The sequence below is a fragment of the Silene latifolia genome, chromosome 6, assembly GCF_048544455.1.
Source record: "Silene latifolia isolate original U9 population chromosome 6, ASM4854445v1, whole genome shotgun sequence".
Taxonomy (NCBI): Eukaryota; Viridiplantae; Streptophyta; class Magnoliopsida; order Caryophyllales; family Caryophyllaceae; genus Silene; species Silene latifolia.
Window position 1 is genome coordinate 3899387 of NC_133531.1, and position 18372 is coordinate 3917758.

The 18372-nt window shown below is 35.8% G+C and overlaps 2 protein-coding genes and 1 non-coding gene across 4 annotated transcripts; 1 reads left to right on the plus strand and 2 right to left on the minus strand.

The window, feature by feature from the left end:
- Positions 1-638: 638 nt before the first annotated feature.
- On the minus strand, positions 639-8491 carry LOC141586034 (polygalacturonate 4-alpha-galacturonosyltransferase). Its single transcript, XM_074407129.1, has 10 exons — positions 8074-8491; positions 4596-4630; positions 4434-4493; positions 4218-4346; positions 4075-4114; positions 3894-3940; positions 3475-3809; positions 3020-3377; positions 1941-2522; positions 639-1250 (listed from the first exon to the last, which is right to left on the minus strand). Exons 1-10 carry the CDS (start codon positions 8210-8212, stop codon positions 975-977), a joined length of 2001 nt encoding a protein of 666 aa, XP_074263230.1. The 5' UTR covers positions 8213-8491; the 3' UTR covers positions 639-974.
- Positions 8492-13014: 4523 nt separating this feature from the next.
- Positions 13015-13086, plus strand: TRNAM-CAU (transfer RNA methionine (anticodon CAU)). Its single transcript has one exon. It is a non-coding gene; the product is annotated as a tRNA-Met (tRNA).
- A 375-nt stretch (positions 13087-13461) lies between these two features.
- On the minus strand, positions 13462-17504 carry LOC141586035 (histone deacetylase complex subunit SAP18). 2 transcript variants are annotated; one of them, XM_074407131.1, is made up of 6 exons: positions 17305-17503; positions 16101-16133; positions 15772-15882; positions 14407-14502; positions 13921-13992; positions 13462-13846 (listed from the first exon to the last, which is right to left on the minus strand). In XM_074407131.1, exons 1-6 carry the CDS (start codon positions 17434-17436, stop codon positions 13781-13783), a joined length of 510 nt encoding a protein of 169 aa, XP_074263232.1. In that variant the 5' UTR covers positions 17437-17503; the 3' UTR covers positions 13462-13780. The 2 variants fall into 2 exon arrangements, with proteins under 2 accessions (XP_074263232.1, XP_074263233.1); XM_074407132.1 differs by lacking the exon at positions 16101-16133 and having other exon boundaries at positions 17305-17504.
- Between the last annotated feature and the right edge of the window lie 868 nt (positions 17505-18372).

Below are 18372 nucleotides of genomic sequence, written 5' to 3' on the forward strand. Positions count from 1 at the left end.
ACGATTAAAAATGAGTATGTGATTGTAAAAGCCACGAGTGAAAAGAAAGTAATTGATATCGTGTAAACTCAGTCGAACCAAAGGAAGTTAGCTACAAAAAAAAAAAAAAAAAGGAAGGTTTGTAATTCATTTACTTTTCTCACATTCTTGTAAATTTAGTCTTAGTACGCGGATTCTTCCACTCCACAATGGGTTTCGGTCCCCAACAAACAAATTGTACTCGAACAGGTCATCGATATTTTATTGGGTCTTCTCCGAGCTAACAGCCCCTCACAGTTTAGTCGACTCCAGTTTTAAGATTTTCTCCGACTTAAACATCCACTCACAATTACAAAGTAAATTTAACCAAGGCCTTCAATTTCTGTCTGAAAACCCAAAATACATCAGTCCGTACCTTTCGCCACGGCATATATAGGAATAGTCTAATGACACAAATTCGAAAGGGACATAAGCTGGTATAGCCACATCGAAATCAATCTATTCAAATTTTATCAGATTGGGGACCCAACAAAAGACAGGCCATCAAATAAACCAAAGAGGAAACCAAAAGATTCCTAGAAGACAAGGGGAAAAAAAGGAACGGATCGACCACAAATCAGCTAAGTGGAGATACGAAAAAGAAAGAACACGGTACTCCGTAACAAACTAACAAATCCATATATAAATCTACAAATTGATTGTGTAGGGTGTAAAGTACCGAATCCAGCCATGAATATTCATATTGGCACGATCACGGGCCTAAAATAATGGTACTATCGGACCTCACTGGTGAACACGTGTCGGTCACTAGAACTCCAGAACTAAGGAACTATGGACACAATAGTCGAGATAAATGGGAACCCTAAAAAAAATAAAGGAAGAAACATTAAGGAAAAGAGAGAAGGTAGTGTAGCTCACAAAAATTAAAGCACGGTCCTTCTTGTGCATATAATCTCGTCAAGCTCTTTGGATCGGAAAAGTTTCGTCTCTGCTCTTCACACACTCAATTTGCAGTTCCGCAGGTAAGGATGGTCATATTTTATGTATTTGGTCCAGTACGGTCGGTACTTGGTCATTGCAATTTCCAACCATGGCTTCATGTTACCGTTGTAATGAACAACTGCTGCATTATCAATCTCAGTTTTGTCGATACTTGGATTATATCCCAAACCGAGTACGTGCCAAGTCTTCTTAAGAGGATGTGTCAACCCGTAAAATGTGATGAGCCCAGGAGGCAATGTACCCAGCTTCCAGAGTGTTCTATCTTCGTTCTGTACAACAAATATGAAAGTTGGCAGCCATGACAATATATCTGATAATACATTAATACTAACTGCGCTGCACAAGATGTCTTTCGTAAACTCTATTCATGAATCATGCCATATAATAGGTAAATCCAGCAGTCAATTTGACGCTAATAAAAGAAACTGTGTCCAATACATGTATACTCGCTCTATTCATGAAAATAATTTACATTTACTGTTTTACGCCACTTCCCAGTTATCAGTTTACTTTCTCTATTAAAGCGTATTTTGTGAGGAGGAGAATAAATGTGAGGCTCCATAGCCCACATGCATGTGCTTACCTAAAAAATCGATCCACAAGTAAATGTAAACTATTTGTATTTGCAGTGACAGAGAAAGCATAAAACTAGGGAAAATGCAAGTAATCATGACTGATTTATCTTTGAGAAGCATTCAAGTTAGTTATTTCTTATAAACATATCGTGCATACAATTTTTATTCTAATAATCCTCTGCCCGCATTTAATCTTCTTTGTTTTCCTTTGTCAATCCTCTGCCCGCATTGAGAATTCCTAAGAGAGCAGCATGCTGCTTAACTAACAATGCACTCACAGGAATTTACACAATAACACAGGACAGACATAGCAACGGCCTAGCAAAATGAAGGCGACAAAAAAAAAAAGGCAAGATGTAGAGCAAGAAAAGGACTAAAACGTACCATTGTCTGCCACTTGTGATATATACCGGTAATATCCTTCTTCTTCCACACCTTGAGGTCAAACATGTTCATGCCATACGCCCATCCACATGAATTAGGATCAAAGTTCCGGGAAATGTGGGGATTCGAGAAGTTCAAGTATTTATCAAAACGGTGGAAGCTCTCCCCACAAGTTTCCACAGCACCATTAACCTTGCCATGTAGATCAACCGACCATAACGGAGTCAAATCTTTCTGCACGACAATATCATCGTCTAGAAACAATATCTTATCTAATTTGGGGTAGATTTGTGGCAAATAGAATCTGAGGTGGTTAAGCATAGATAGGTATTTAGGGTTCCTGTATTTCAAAGCGGATGCTCCAGATGTGGTTGGATGATCCGCCTTGAAATAATATTCCTTCATGGCCGCAGACTCGAGCTGCTTTAGAACTGGACAATATGATGAGTTCAGCCACTTGAATTCGTCAACATTTTCAACATGGATAGTGGCTTTTCCAGGAGGGTTCAAAAGAAACCACATGTTCATTGCACCAAAGTTGAGTTTATCGGTAACAAGATGGAAAACATGTTTCTCTGGCTCCTGCAAAGAAAGAAGAAGATGCTGTCAAGCAAGAACACAAATACCAGACGCAATTTTAGCATACACAACAAACTTAAAGACTGCAAGAGAGTTGTGTAGCGCTCCAATGTGATTGCACATAGGATTGGAATATTAAGCAGCTTGCAATATGGTCACAATGACTTCAGCAACAAAATGTTAGCTTACTTAGATATTATCCCAGGTAGAACAATGAGTTCGAGAGACGTCTACCTCTTACCGTCCCAAAAAAGCTAACTCTCCCACCCATTGTATTATTTAAATCTCGGACACGACATGCATGGCGACCAAGTGGTAAAGGTTTAAAGGTTACCAAAACAGCACTTTGGGGGCGGGATTGACTATTTTATGATGCACAGACTAATATCAGGCCATGATGACCAATTTGGAAAGCAATGGTCGTAATGTGATTATAACCGAGTTTTCAAAACTACCAAAATTTACAACATAACCTCCAAAGAAAAAGCTGGAAATATCACCTTGGCATTCAGGATAGTAGAGTTCACCACAACTGATGCGGCAAGGACGTTATCAGAGAAAAGTGCATAGTGGTAAAGATTGGGATTTTCCAGATTTTCTCGCTTAGGAAACTCTCTCTTCTCTATTGGAAGGAGGTAGTAATCAATGGTCAGACGCATAGCTAGACAATGAATTCCATTTGGAATAGTCTTGGCTGCCAATTGACTCAAAAATGTGCTTTGTTTCTTCAAGCTCCTCACTTGTTCCTCTGCCGATTGGAGCATAGCTCTAAGCTTTCCTGTCACCAGCTTGCAGTCGTAGAGCTGCTCTTTTGCTTTTGCAAGAACTTGGCCCATAGCTTTGATTTTCTCAGGAGCACTGAAATTAATGATGACCAACTAAGAAAACTAAATCCTGCAGTGTGAAATAAAAAGGAAGAATACCGGGAGGCATACAAAAAATCGCTCATTTTTACCTTCGAGGAAGATCAGAATCAGCTGCAACTTCTCCCAGCACGCGATGGCTCTCTTTAAGTCGATTCTGTAGTTCGTGAAACAAGTCAGTCTTATTCTTTGACTTAGCGATGCTTATATACACTCTCGCCATGATCATTTGGTCTCGCATCAAGCGTATAGTGGAATCAGCATTTTCATTCTCATTCTCTCGCCTCCATATATTATATTTCCCCAGTACTGCAGAATCAACTGACTTTGACCGCTGTATAGCAGCATTTTCAAGTCTCAAAGTAGTCTCATCATCTTGCTTTACTAGTTCGGCTGCACGACTTTCACGTTTCTTCTCTCTCAATCGCTGCAAGCATGTCAAATGTTCACAAGGTAAATTGAGGATCTAAAAATCATAGCTAACTGAAATTTGAAAGTAAAGTAAAATTACCCTTCGGATTTGTACAGCTGGTGAATCCACCACATCAACATGACCATCTACAGAATATAACCAAAAAGAATTAGTCAGCATCACAGTAATAAATACACTACTGGTTATCAAAATATTACAATTCCAACAAAAGACCTGAAAATTGTTTTTACGAATGATAGGAAAGAAAGAAAATAAGAACCTGACAAAGTATCTTGTTTGACAGTTGCTGATTCAATCACCTTCAAAATATCATGAATGGCAAACACGTGGAGGATAACATCAGGGCTACTCTAATAATATAGCTGATAAATTGACAATGACAACTTGGACAAGCAAACAAACCTCCAATAAATTGTCACCGACACTCTCTCGGCCCACAATCTTCCACGATGCCGAACCATTTTTTTGTTTGAATGAATCAAGACTCAAAGGTCCCAGATCCTTCACACTATCTAAGATAACATCAATGTCCTGCAAATTATACATCAGCTATCATACAAAATTGCCTGCGCAATTTAATTTAAAGCAACTAAAAGAAGACACTAAAGGATTCCTTACCTCCTTTGAGAGAAATGATTTCAAATGTTGCAAATCAAGTCTATCTCTCCAATGCACATTCTGCATTAAACAGTCCAGATAATTGACAATTTGCAAAGCTATGCGACAGAAGAAAAATGCATATACGGAAATTGGAAGGGTGTATATGTGTATAGCAATTACCTGTTTAAGGGAACCGGGTGAACTTTCAGACCATCCTGTAATAAGAAATGAATAGTCAACAAAAGCTCTATTATTATTCAAGGAAAAAAATCACGAGAAAGTTTTGATGCGAGGAGACCGAGAAGAACAGTTGATAATCAGATCAATAGATATTTCAAAGTAACATTGCAAAGTCTCAACAAATTAAAACATTTCAGATCATAATCTGCAATGATGTTTGATTCATGAGCAAGGCAGCAAGCCAAAGTATATAGATACTGTCCCAAGCTCCTATACAACTTTCATCTATAGTGTGCCAGCAGTTTCTAATTCTTTTGCTCAGTATGCTCACAAGACTAATAATAACAGAAATACTGCAGTTTCCATCCCAACAAGTCCAACAAGGAAAGAGCGTAAAATTGTACAGAAAATTAAAACTAAAATTGGTGATATTTTGGAAGGAGCGCCATGATGAACTATGGAGTACCAATCACAAAGCAAAGTCAGCACAAGAATGATGTGCATAAACAATACTCCCTCCATTTTTTAGTAATGTTCCCATTTGCAAATGGCTCAACAACCAAGGAACAAAGGATTAAACCAAGTGGGCCAGTTTTTAGGAAGTAAAAGAAGGACTAATCAAGTGAGATTAAGTGATTAATTTTTCCACCAAATTCCTTAACAAACTTATAACATTGTCAATATCTCCCACCACCGCCATTATCAGCCATTATCAGCCGCCACCATCGACTTTATCTCCCACCACCTGACATCACCATTGACATCTCCACCATCTAACGCCACCATCACCGCCATTATCAGTCGCCACCATGGACATCTCCCACCACCTCACGTCACCATCACCGCCCATTGGCGCCACCAACAAACCCTAAAAAAATGAGAAATCCCCAAAAAAACGAGATCTGAAAAATACAACAACAGATCTAAAAAAAAACGAGTATATGTTAATGGCGACGAGTGGGTGGTGGTGTTGGTGGTTGGAGGACAGGAAGGGCGTATTGTGAAGGTGTCGCGAAGGAGAAAGATGAGCAGGTGGTGGAGTTGTGAGGTGCTGGGTTAACTCACCGGAGTAGTGGCGGTGTCGCCTGAGATTAAGTCGCCGGAGCAGTGGTGATGTAGTTATCAGGTGGTGGGTTAACTTGACTAAAGGTGGTGAGAGGGACACTAAATGAGAGGAGGGAGATAGATGAGATAGAGTGAACACTGAGAAGTTAATAAATATGGAGGAGTAATTAGAGTTAAGTAGGTGGGTTAAATTAGATATAAGATGATTTAGGTGGGTTAAATGGGGTAAAATGTGTAAATATTTAAGTGGCATTAGGACAAAATGGTCATTTTAAATACCCATAAAAGGAAATAAAGCAAATGGGAACATTATAGTGGGTTGTCCCAAAATAGAAAATGGGAACATTATAGGAGAATGGAGGGAGTACATATTAGGGCTCGCTTGGATTGGGGTAATTGTTACTGGAGTAATGGGGGCTAAAATAGTAAGAAATGAAAGGAGATTGGTGGTTAGTGGTGGTTGTGGAGGGTGGAAAGAGGAGGTAATAATTTCTCCCTAATCTCCTCGTATTTCTTCTTATTTTAGCCTCCATTACTCCCTTAATAATTACCCACACCCAAGCGAGGCCTTACATTAAATTGTACTCTGTTGAATTTTTCCATCACAAATGCACTTTAGTAATAGCTCACCCAAGTGACCCAACATACTTACTGACAACATACGTGACTCGAATCTTTCTGCCTCAAATAGCATGCTGAATAATAGCAAACAGCACATGTGACTCGAGTCTTTCTGCCTCAAGCTTGAAGACTGAAATTAAACTCTCATGCTAAGCCTGCTCTCGTCTAGCCTAAAATGACAGAAGTCAAAAACAAACCTTTGAATCACTCTACCTAGCATTAGTAGCATACAATGATGCACTAGAACCTAAAGGTAAAATTCAAACTGAATACTTCACAAACAAGACGCCACTAACAGATAAGATATTATAACACGCACGGTCACACCACTATCCCCTCAATGATCCTTCCGCTTCGACCATCCAACTCTACGCATCGACTCCAAAGGTCTTGAGCACCGTCCAGCACAAACAATTCCAAGACACAAACAGCAAATAGACAAAAGTCCAGCGCCTCATTAACACGGCAATAAATAAGGTACCAAAGAACCTATGAATGCCTCAGCTTTTTCAGGGATTATTTTTCACATTGCAGTTCCAGCTATATTCTTCCATTTTAATAGAGCGCATGTAGATCCTAATCCATTACACATCCCTTCTAAAACTATCACGATCCAAAAAACTTGCTTAAATCCACGGAAATTACATAAAATCTCTCAAGCTTTCATTCATACGCCTCACTTCTAATACAACATTTCCTCCCCCTAACCTTCTCTTCCCTTGCTGAATTTACCTATGAAGACCTAGACGCCACTAACAAAGAAGATATTTATAAGTCACTTCATCAATCTCGACTTGAATGACAACGATTCCTACGGGCTAAAGACTACAGAAGCAGATCAGCATAGATGTAAAGAAGCAGGTCAAAGTATTCTAGCTTAGAATATTTAGCTGATAAATACTCTAAATTATCATACCGCGATTACAGCTACGAAACACGCTGAATAAATCAACGAAACCTAGTTTTCTTTCCAAATTATCAATCATTCAACAAATATATATATAACCTAGATAAATTATACAGTATTAAATTCAAACAGCGATTAAAGCTACTAAAACACACTAAATAATTCAAGGAAACCTAATTTTCTTTCTTAATCATCGATCATTCAAGAAACTTACACAACTTAGATACGATAAACTAAACTATCGAACCGCGATTACAGCTACTAAAACACACTAATTAAATCAAAGAAAACTATTTTTCTGTGTAAATCATCAATCATTCAATAAATTAAATTATCAAACAGCGATTACAGCTACTAATACACACTAATTTCAATCCGCAATTACAGTTACTAAAACACGATATATAAATCAGAGAAACCTAGTTTTCTTTCTAAATCATCAATCAGTAAACAAAAAATACAGATAAATAAATTAAACTATCAAACAGCGATTACAGCTACTAAAACACACTAATTAAATAATAGAAACCTAGTTTTCTTTTCTAAATCATCAATCATTCATGTGACAGCCTAAATACGATAAATTAAACTACGAAACCGCGAATAAAGCTACTAAAACACACTAAACAAATCAAAGAAACCTAGTTTTCTTTCTAAATCATCAATCATTCAACAAACTAAGTTCGAACTACAATTACAGCTACTAAAACACATCAAATAAGCACAATGCACTGTAATTAAACAAACAAAAAACCGCAAATTACACAAATTGTAGATAATTAACTACTAATTAAAAAAACAGATCTAAGCATGCATAAACATTAAATTTAACAAAAAAAATAATTAAAAATGGACGAAAAAACGAAGGAATTAAAGAGAACGAACCGGAAGAAAAGGCGAAGAAGAAGACGAAGAGCGGAAGAATAAGAAGCAGAAGAAAGAATGCAACAATGGCGGATACCGAAGGTGCAGCGTTTCTACTCCTGGAATCGCTTGTACCTAATAACCACCTTTTCACCGCCATTATTATTATTTTATTATTTTAATAGATAATTAAATCTTGTAATCTTAGTAAATTAGCATGAGAGAGGAGGTTACAGAGCAACAATGGAGATTAAGGTTTGAGAAGAGAGAGAAAGAGAGGGAGGGAGAGATCTGAGGTTAACGGAGGTGCATTGTTAGAGAGAGAAAGTTTGGGAGTTTAATTTGTGTGTGTGATTCAAGATTGATTGATTTTTGGTTTCAAGGAACACGGGAAAGGGAAAGTGTTGCGAGTATTGAGTACTCCTATTTCCTTTTCTTTATCAAAATTGCTAAAGATCGCCCCTATATTACTCATCTCGCCCCTAATGTTCGTTTCACTTTCCAACTTTGCCCTTTTCTCTAAAACATTCTCAAAACTAATTTTTATCGGTAATTCAAAATATGAGTGACGATGACCCATTTTACGATAATTAATAACCAAGCACGATTAAATTAGAAACAAAATTGACGATTAGAAACGTAAAAACTTCAAACGATCATAACTATGTGCTCGGGTGTCCGATTTTAATGAATTTTTTTTTCAAATCACTTAACTCGACGAGATTTAACGCAAAAAAAAAAAAAAAAAAAAAAAAAAAAAAAAAAAAAATTAAAAGTGGGCCAATTCGTGTGAAAAACACGGAAGCAGCGCAAGCATTCATGTGGTTTACATGAACCGGCCTTGGCCATTTCATGTAAATCACACGAATGGGCTAGGCGATTCATGTGGATTACACGAATCGCTCTGTTTGGTTCGTGTAAACCACATGAATCGGCCTAGGCCAATTCGTGTTTTTTACATGAATGGACCACTTTTTAATTTTTTTTTTTTTTTTTTTTTTTTTTCCATTGCGTTCGTCTCGTCGAGTTAAGTGATTTGAAAAAAAATTTTGTCAATATCGGACACCCGAGCACAAAGTTATGATCGTTTGAAGTTTTTTGGTTCTTTAATCGTCAATTTTTGTCCAATTTAAATCGTCATTTCGTATTTTTTGAGACGGTTTTGTTTTTGTTAATTTCTGAAGCGGTTTTTTTTTTGAAATTTTAAATTCAAAATCGAAAATGAGAGAAAAGGAAGGTATATGGGGTTTTAATTACTCAAGGGCAAAATGGTAATACTTAGGGGCGATATGAGTAAAACTAGGGGCGATCTTTAGCAAACCCGTTCTTTATTTTTCCTTTCTTTTATTATTCTGGTTTATCATTAGAGATTTAGAGGTGGTTAATAGTACGTGTCGATCCAATTTGATCTCTTTGTCGAGTCAACATTCATGTAAATATAGCCAGCTCGTGTGACTCGCCTCCTACAAGGGCTGGGTCAGAATTAAACTTCCCGTACTCGACCCTAACTCAACTCGGTCTTTAAACCGACCTTAACCAAATTACATTAATGAATATTTTATATCAGAAAAAAATAAAATAAGCCTAATTTAGCTCGAACAGACCACCCCAACCAATCAACAAGCATGTTAGGGTTAGGTTTACCCTGAGCTAACGCGGTCAACCTAACCCACCCTAGGGTTTATTCAAGGTTGGTCCAGCTGACCCAAACTCGTGATGAGGTGGAGCTGACCCGACCCTATTTAGACGTGATTAGTGGTTATCTCTAGTCATCATGGTAGTAGAGATAAATAAAATTTTATTTGTTAAAATAATAAGTAAATAACTTGGTTAGAGTTAAAGGTACTAGTAGAATAATAATATAAAATACTTATTTAAGCGCGAAAGTGGTAATTAAGCCCCTTAACTCTGTTCAATTGTGAAATTAGGTCCCGTAACTTTTATTTGAAGCAATCAAGCCCCTTAAGTTTCATCAAAAGTGAAATTCAACCCTATTTTTAAAATTTACACAAGAATTTTAATTAAAACAATTTATATTAGTATTAAACAATTTATTAAACAACTAAAAATTACTAATTGCAACTTTACGAATTTTTACATAATTTATTAATCATTGAAGAACACTTTTACATACATATTTAGTAAATTGTTTATAATTTATATAACATTCATACATATATGATAAATTGTCTATATATTATAAAATTCAAAATAATATAATTCTCAATATTTAATACAAATATAAAAGTTCTAAAATTATAAAACAAAATATTTTATATTTGATAAATTGTATTAAAAGTGATATTAATATAAGAATTTGGTGAAAATTGTGAAATGGGGTTGAATTTCACTTTTGGTGAAACTTAAGGGGTTTGATTGCTCCAAATAAAACTTATAGGGCCTAATTTCACAATTGAACAAAGTTAAGGGGCCTAATTACCACTTTCGCGCTTATTTAAGTGTATTATATAGGGCGAGATTGGTTGAACTTAACACCGAGGGAAGATTTGACATAGGGTTGATTAATTCGGATTTAAGCTGAAACTGTCTGGACTAAATTGAACTGAATTTAATGAAGCTGTACTGGACTGAATTTATTTGAACTGAAGTAAAGAATTAATTTGTGAAGAGAAAAGCTGAATTGAACTGAACTGAACTGGATGAAGTTGAACTGAAATTAAGTCCAAAAGAACATAGCAGAGCATTAAGATCACTCGTTTCTTCCTTGGACGATTTTCTAAGCTTGAACGCTTATGATTTTACTATCATTAAGATCGCAAAACCAACACAATTTCAACTAGTCTTCCTATACGGTAGTAAATTACAACAGAGGAAAAATGATCATCTTATAAAAAAATGTAATCATTTTTGATAAAAAGTTCTAATTAAAGTAGCTCATTCATGATGAGCAACACAGAAAAAATAAAAAAAATTAATATTTTAAGGTGTCGAATAAATAGCAATTTTACTTTTGACCTAATAAAAAATTACACTTATTTTATTTACATAATAATTACTTCCACTCAATAAATTTAAGGGATATTCTACGTGGTACCCCTCAACTTTTCGACTTTCTACGTGGTACCCCTACTATTTAAAACATACATGGTACCCCTAATTGTTGTCATTATCACTAAGTGCACCCCTAAACTTTATTTTCCGTCAATTAAACTCAGTTTTAGGCGTTAAGTGATGACTTGGGTGCGTAACCAAACTTGTCATTTATTATCCCACGACATATGAACTCTATTAGGCTCAATATCCATTTCGATCCTAATATTTATTGCTATATATGGGCTAAAAAAATTTTGATGGAAAATTTATTGATCCCATGCCAAATTATCACGTCCAAAGGTGGATATTGAGCCTAATAGAGTCCTTATGTCATGAGATGATAAATGACAAGCTTGGTTTTTTTTTTTTTTTTTTTTTTTATTAGGTAAGGAAACAAATGACAAGCTTGGTTACGCGTCCAAGTAATCACTTAATGCCTAAAACTGAGTTTAATTGACGGAAAATAGAGTTTAGGGGTAAACTTAGTGATAATGACAACCATTAGGGATATCATGTATATTTTAAAAAGTGTACGGGTACTATATAAAAAGTCAAAAAGTTAAGGAATACCATATAGAATATCTCTAAATTTAATTTATCATGAACCTTCAATAGAAAGCGAACTGTGTATTGTGGACAAAACATTACAAATATTTGTTTTGTTTCATAGTCATCGTCGGCATTGAATTTAATCTTTGTTTTTAATCACGAGAGTGAGAGTGACAAGTACACTTCAACATAGCTTTAGCTTTCAATATTGAGTCACTGCAATACTAATGCCGGAATTCTGCAGTTGTTAACAAAAGGAGTAGTGATTTTAATGCTTAATTAATTACTCTAAGAGTCGTCATTATTGATAATGACATCTTTAATAATGTTGCTTTGTGCTATAAGTTGATAATTGATGGTCCTAATTAGGAAAACACAAAATCTCATTTGTGACCAACACTATCCGTCACTTTGGAATGACGAATACCATTTTACCTCACAAAGTACCCACTTTTTCTCTCTCTGCAACACTATTCATGTGGTCCCCTTTCTACACTAACCCATTTTGTTACCATTTTAACTCACAAAATATCCGCCACAAATGGTGACCCGTCACAAGGGAGACCAATTGTTAGGAAAAATACTTGTATAAGACGGTTTTAAACAAATTTATCGTAAAATGAGATCTTTTTGTAACCAATTTAACTGAGAAATATGGTTGTATTTAAATCCGTTTTACAACTGTATTAAGTGTAAATCTACCTTATACAAGACTAAGACTCATCTAAGGTGGATATATCTGTCTTAACCCTTAACCTTGAGACTGGTCAAGCATCACACCTATTTCAAAAACAGAATGCATTGAGATAGTAAAAAGTTTGTCTCATTTATACACATGGGTTGTTATTTGACACGTTTTATTCTTAAGACGGGTATATCCGCCTATTGTTTTTTTATATAGGTTATGCGATATTAGTTCAGGATTAGGTTGTCGGTGACTTGGTTGCGTACAATACATGCTTTTTTCTCAGTATCATATTTTTCAATTGTATATGTATGAAAACATCATTTAATTAATTATAACAATTACATAATATTCAAAATATATTTACGGTAAATTCAAAGTCAAATAATCGCCATAATAATGGTAAGCTTCACATTTGAAATTGCATGCGTACTTCTCATTTAAGTATTTAACCCAAAATTCAATTGACAGCCATTAAGTAATTTATTTATGTACACTGATTGCCATAAATTACGGTATGGGCAATTGGGCATAGCTGTTGCTGAGTAGTATCGAGCACACATGCTATAGTTATTGGGGGTAATTTCGTAACTTCCAAAGCTAGCTGGCAAATGAATTTATGAATCTAAAATGTTGCACGTACTAATACTTATTATACACTAAATAATCACCAAATCAGAGTGGCGCAGCGGAAGCGTGGTGGGCCCATAACCCACAGGTCCCAGGATCGAAACCTGGCTCTGATATATAAGAAAGCTTCCTGCCCAATTTTTTTTTCTCAGTTTCATTCTCACACGGAAGAAAGGAGGCTGCTACATGTTAGCTCATTAATTTCTTCATGTTCCCGTAACGTTTGTGATTTAGTTCGTTTTAAGGATAACTTTGCGGCCTAATGTTAGTCCTAAAATTACGACTTATTAACTAATGATAGTTTTAAGCTAGTACGGAGTATGAAACAAGCCTATAATGAAATAAAGATTGAGGATGCTCGATGAAAGTAACCTTGTCAGTTCCCCATTCGATAAATATACAAATAAATTTGCTTGTAGATGACTCTTGTGAATATTGGAAATTCCGTCAAAAATTAAGTCTCTTCTGCAGCTTATGCACGTAGGCCTGTGTGAACATGAATCGAGACATCAAATACTTCAAAACGCATATAGCCGAAGTCACCTTAAGGATTAATAATGTACGTGGGGACGATATTTAAGCAGACTTATCGACAAAATGCTGGTAAGGTACATAAAGATTTACACGAGATTGAACCAGACACCAGCACAGCTATTAAGTATTAACAGACCATTAGCATAATCTTGGACGGAGAAGAGACTAGACTTCCAGTCGTTGGGTTTGCCATATATCTAAACCTCTATGCGAGCTCTCCAATACTATAGGATAGGGTTCGATTACAAGAGCAATAGATGTTTTCCAGAGTTATGACTAACGAACTTCAGTAATGCCGCAGGCGCCAGTTAAGAATATTGCCACATCCAAGTAGTCTCCAATCTGCAAACCCAAAATAATTGAGACACACCTTTGTTTAGGGTAATGTAAGGTCGAGTTAAGTGATTAAAGAATACCTGAAACCTGAGTTGAGCTAGCGTCTTCTCATCATCTAACGCTCTTGTACAATGTGACAATGTTTTACCCACCTTCAAGATCGTGAAAAATGAAAATGATACTGTTAGGGCTGCTGTCAAGGCGATCTATATTACGCTAAAATGCTTAAAAGTATGAAACACGATCTACAGTTGTATTTAAAGTCTATTAGTTATTTAGACACGTCATTTTATGGGTTCGGAACTGTTGGTGTCTATGCATTCGAGTATTCATTCTTGATCATTAAGAAACAAACCACCTCTCTGTAGATGTATACGAGGGTAAGGCAGTGCTAAACCGAACCCCCTACCTCACCAAAGGCGAGACTGTGGAAGTCATCAAGGCACCGGGATATTGATATTATTATAAATGGCTATAAATCTACCATACAAATCAACATACATATCAAATAGAAGTTTTTTTTAGTAGTCAGATAGAGCTAAAAGAAGGGGAGATGAGGAAATTACCCGTCTAACTATGAAGCAACCATTTCTGTCAGGATAAACAAGAGCAAAAGATAACAATGCATCTCTCCTTCTTGCTTGTGGAATCGCCTCCCTAACCTATCATACAGTTTTTTAGTCAATTTACAACAATTGAGTGAAGCAGGGGTAGAACATTGTGCAGCACAGCCCTTACAATAGGTCAACAATTATAGAGATTTGTGTATTTCGTAAAATTACATTAATCACACAATCGCAGTATTGATAGCATGATTAATCACATATTACACTCGAATTAATTTTTTGCTATAGCTGATGACCAGAAATTAACTATGTTGGCCAGATATAAACCGCATGTGAATGAAGGCGAACTTCTAACTTGTTGACATCATATTCAATACAAAGTTACAAACTAGGGAACGTGTGTAAATGGTTCTCAACTTTTCGTTCTGGAACAGCGGGACTTTGTTAGGTAAATTTATGATCATAATTAACGTAAAGTTAACAATCAGCTGATTCACACATGCACAACAGAGCCACACAGGTCCCATGACAATCGTTGTACATCTTCATTATATAGGCGGCTTCTGAAACACAATAAAATTGAATTGGGTATAGGCAAGGGCAAATTTGCAGGCAATTAAGCCCACCTTTCTGGAAGACTATTTGTCTCCCGAGCACAGAGCAAAAAAAAAAAATAGAAGACATTCACCATCTGTAAAATTTAACTCTGGAGTAATCATGGTTAATAAATTATCAGTTCCGGTGTAAAACAGTGGAGCTAAGGTAAACTGCAGGATAAGGAATTATAAAGGCGAGTAGCCATCACAAGGCTAAATGGTATTATTCATCATCTTACAATCCAAAGATTTTCTGAATTATAAGGTTCCAGAAGAGAATGGTGAGAAAGAAGGAACAGCCATGAGGGGTCCATTTAGCATGGTAGAGATTTGGGTTACATGATGATTTGCACAACCCTCACATAATGAATCGTTTGTGGTTATTATCCGTACAATGGCATTGGTTAACAGCTATACATATGACGCTCTACTGAGTGTATATCATGTAATCATGTAGCACTAATTATGAACTCATAGAAAGCAACCCTGCCGGAGAGTGCATATAAAATCACGCTACAATTGGGATTTACATCACAAAGGTCTGATAGTCGGCGACAGGGGAACAACTATTAGATTCTAGAGAGAGAAAAAGCACACATATTCCCACTGACCACTGTATGAACTGAAAACCCCAAGTACAAGCCACGCAAGAAAAAAAATCATAATAACACTCACCACCAGGCACCAACAACAATAAATAAACACGTAGCAAAAGTAAGCGACTTTGAAGGAGTTGGAAATGGAAGACATGAAGGCCTGAAATATATACCAGACTAGTTAGCTCACGGAGTGTAGCATCCTTCCATGTGTAGATTTGAAATTCACTTTTTGGTTCTTTACCTCCCACTGCAAAGTCCTCCATGTTGTGATGACTTCCAATCTATAACATGTTCGAGTCAATTATCATGTCAATGATTCAATCTACATTCAGGCAATTGATATAACCACGACGTCCAAGACACATTTACAGATGAAGAGGTAGGAAACAGAATGTCCTATTAAAAATAAGAAGATAGCAGACTACTTCACATGAATAAAGCAGAGAAAGAGTAATGTATGTTTCGAAAACACAGAAATTGCAAGCTCTGTAGTCTGTACCTTAGCAAACACTCGAAGCAGCATAGGACAAGTCTGCAATCAGGACGACAATTTCGTTACCGACTTCATAGCTGAATTTGTCTTATTACAAACATCACAATGAACAAATTGCAACATAAACAAGAACTTAAGTTACTTAACAGCATTTCATATCATTATACTGAAATGAGTCAAAAAAAAAACTTTTAAAACTTTTACAGAAGTAACACAACTCATAATAAACTGCGGCTGATGGACTCTTAACCACGGTTTTCTAACCTAGCATTCTTTGTTGCTGCTGAAGAAAAAGGGTCATTGAGACGATTAACTTTACAGATACCTACAATAAAATCAATATTAACTCACGAACAAACAACCAATTTTCTCACTATCTAAATCACCCTACGAGTTAAAGACATTAAGACCCCGGTTCTTTTGGACTTATCTTCAGTTCAGTTCGGTCCTAGTAAGTTAAGTTCATTTCCGAGAGTTTCAGTGGAAAAGAAGAAGGCCTTATCATCGTAACTACATTAATCAACTGACAGAGTGACAGGACATTCAATATCACCAAATCACCAAATCACCAAATTAACCCAACATAAAGCCGACTTAGCCATTTTCTCTACTGAATACATCCAATGACATGACATATTCATTACTCCCTTCCATTCTTTACGTTCATCCAATTTTTCAAAATCCGAATTCTTCTTCAGGTTCATTTTGAAAAATGGGATGAGCACTATGCAACGAAGGGTAAAACTTCACAATATCGAGTAACATTCATGAATACCGCCTCTACTGAAAACATCCATCAACATGACATATTCATTCCTCCCTCCAATTCTTAACGTTCTTCCCATTTTCCAAAATTCGACTTCTTCTTTAGGTTCACATTTGAAAAATGGGAAGAACACTATGAAACGGAGATTATTACTTCACGATATCGACTAACATTCATGAAAACCGTCACTACAAAACCCTAAACAAACACAAAACAACAAAATTCATCATCTTTATTGTACATTAGTACCAAATGTTCGCCTCATCCAAATAAACTCAAATTATTCAGAAATTCAGCATAAATTTCATATAAACACACAAATATCCGCAATTAAAAACACTAATTACTCAACAAAACTTCATAATTTTGAATTTCGAACGAAAAGAAGTAAACCTAAAACCCTAAAGAAAGCTGAAAATAAGGTAAATTGACGAAAAATTGAACCTTTTCCCGTTCGACGAAGACAGCGCCGCGAGAGACGGCCGTAGAGGGCGGAAGTGGTGGTGTTTGTTGCGGCGGACGTTTGGTCTTCTTCTGTCTCCGAATTCTCCGAGGACGTGCTCCATTTCCCGCCATTTTTTTGCTTTTCTCTCACTCTGATGCTCGTCACTTAGTAAGTCTTAAGTGATTAACGGTACAAGTGTACAACAGAGCAAATATTATTTGTAGTGTCCAAATTATTGTATAGGACCGTCTAGCATGATTCTCGTACGGGGTAACTCAATTAGAAATATTACTAGTTTTAAATACGTGCAAAATTTTTTGCACGGGTATGTATTTGGGTCGTTATTAATATTTTTTGGATATATATTTTTTTGTTTTGCATTTCTATTGTACTTATCTAGTTGGTTTAAATCAGCGATCTACATGTTTAAACTTATTACATATATCTGTTCACGTGCAATGGGTTAAGAGAAAATAACAAAAGATATTTTAAAAAAAAATATATCGTACTATCTAATTTTTAAAAATTATGCATGTAATTTATTCGCATTATATGTAAATGTAATTCAATCCCGTAATTAAATGTAATTCATTCTCGTAATTATGTAATTTTATTTTTATTAGTTTTTTTTTTTAAATTATGTAATTCATTTATTTGTAGTTAGTTTCATTTATTCCGATTTGTAATTCATTCCGCTTATATGCCATTAATTTCATTTATTCCGAATGTATAAAATTATTTCATAGTATTTGTTCTAAGACGGAATTTGTCGCATGTTTGTATAGCCGGAATTCTGAAGAAATAAATACATTGCACACTAACGGGTCTCACCATATATAACATGTATTTTTATAAAAAAAAAAAAGTTGAATTAATGACGTGACACGCCCTGAATTGAAATTGTCTTCTGAATTAATAAAGATAAGATTTGTAGTGTCCAAACAACACAGTACTTCGTATAAGGTTGATATGGTAATTGGTATACGACTAAATAGGTAAACTAAGATGGATTTGTGCCGATTTGTAGATTTTGGATCGGGTTATTTTGGGTCCGGGTTATTTTGGGG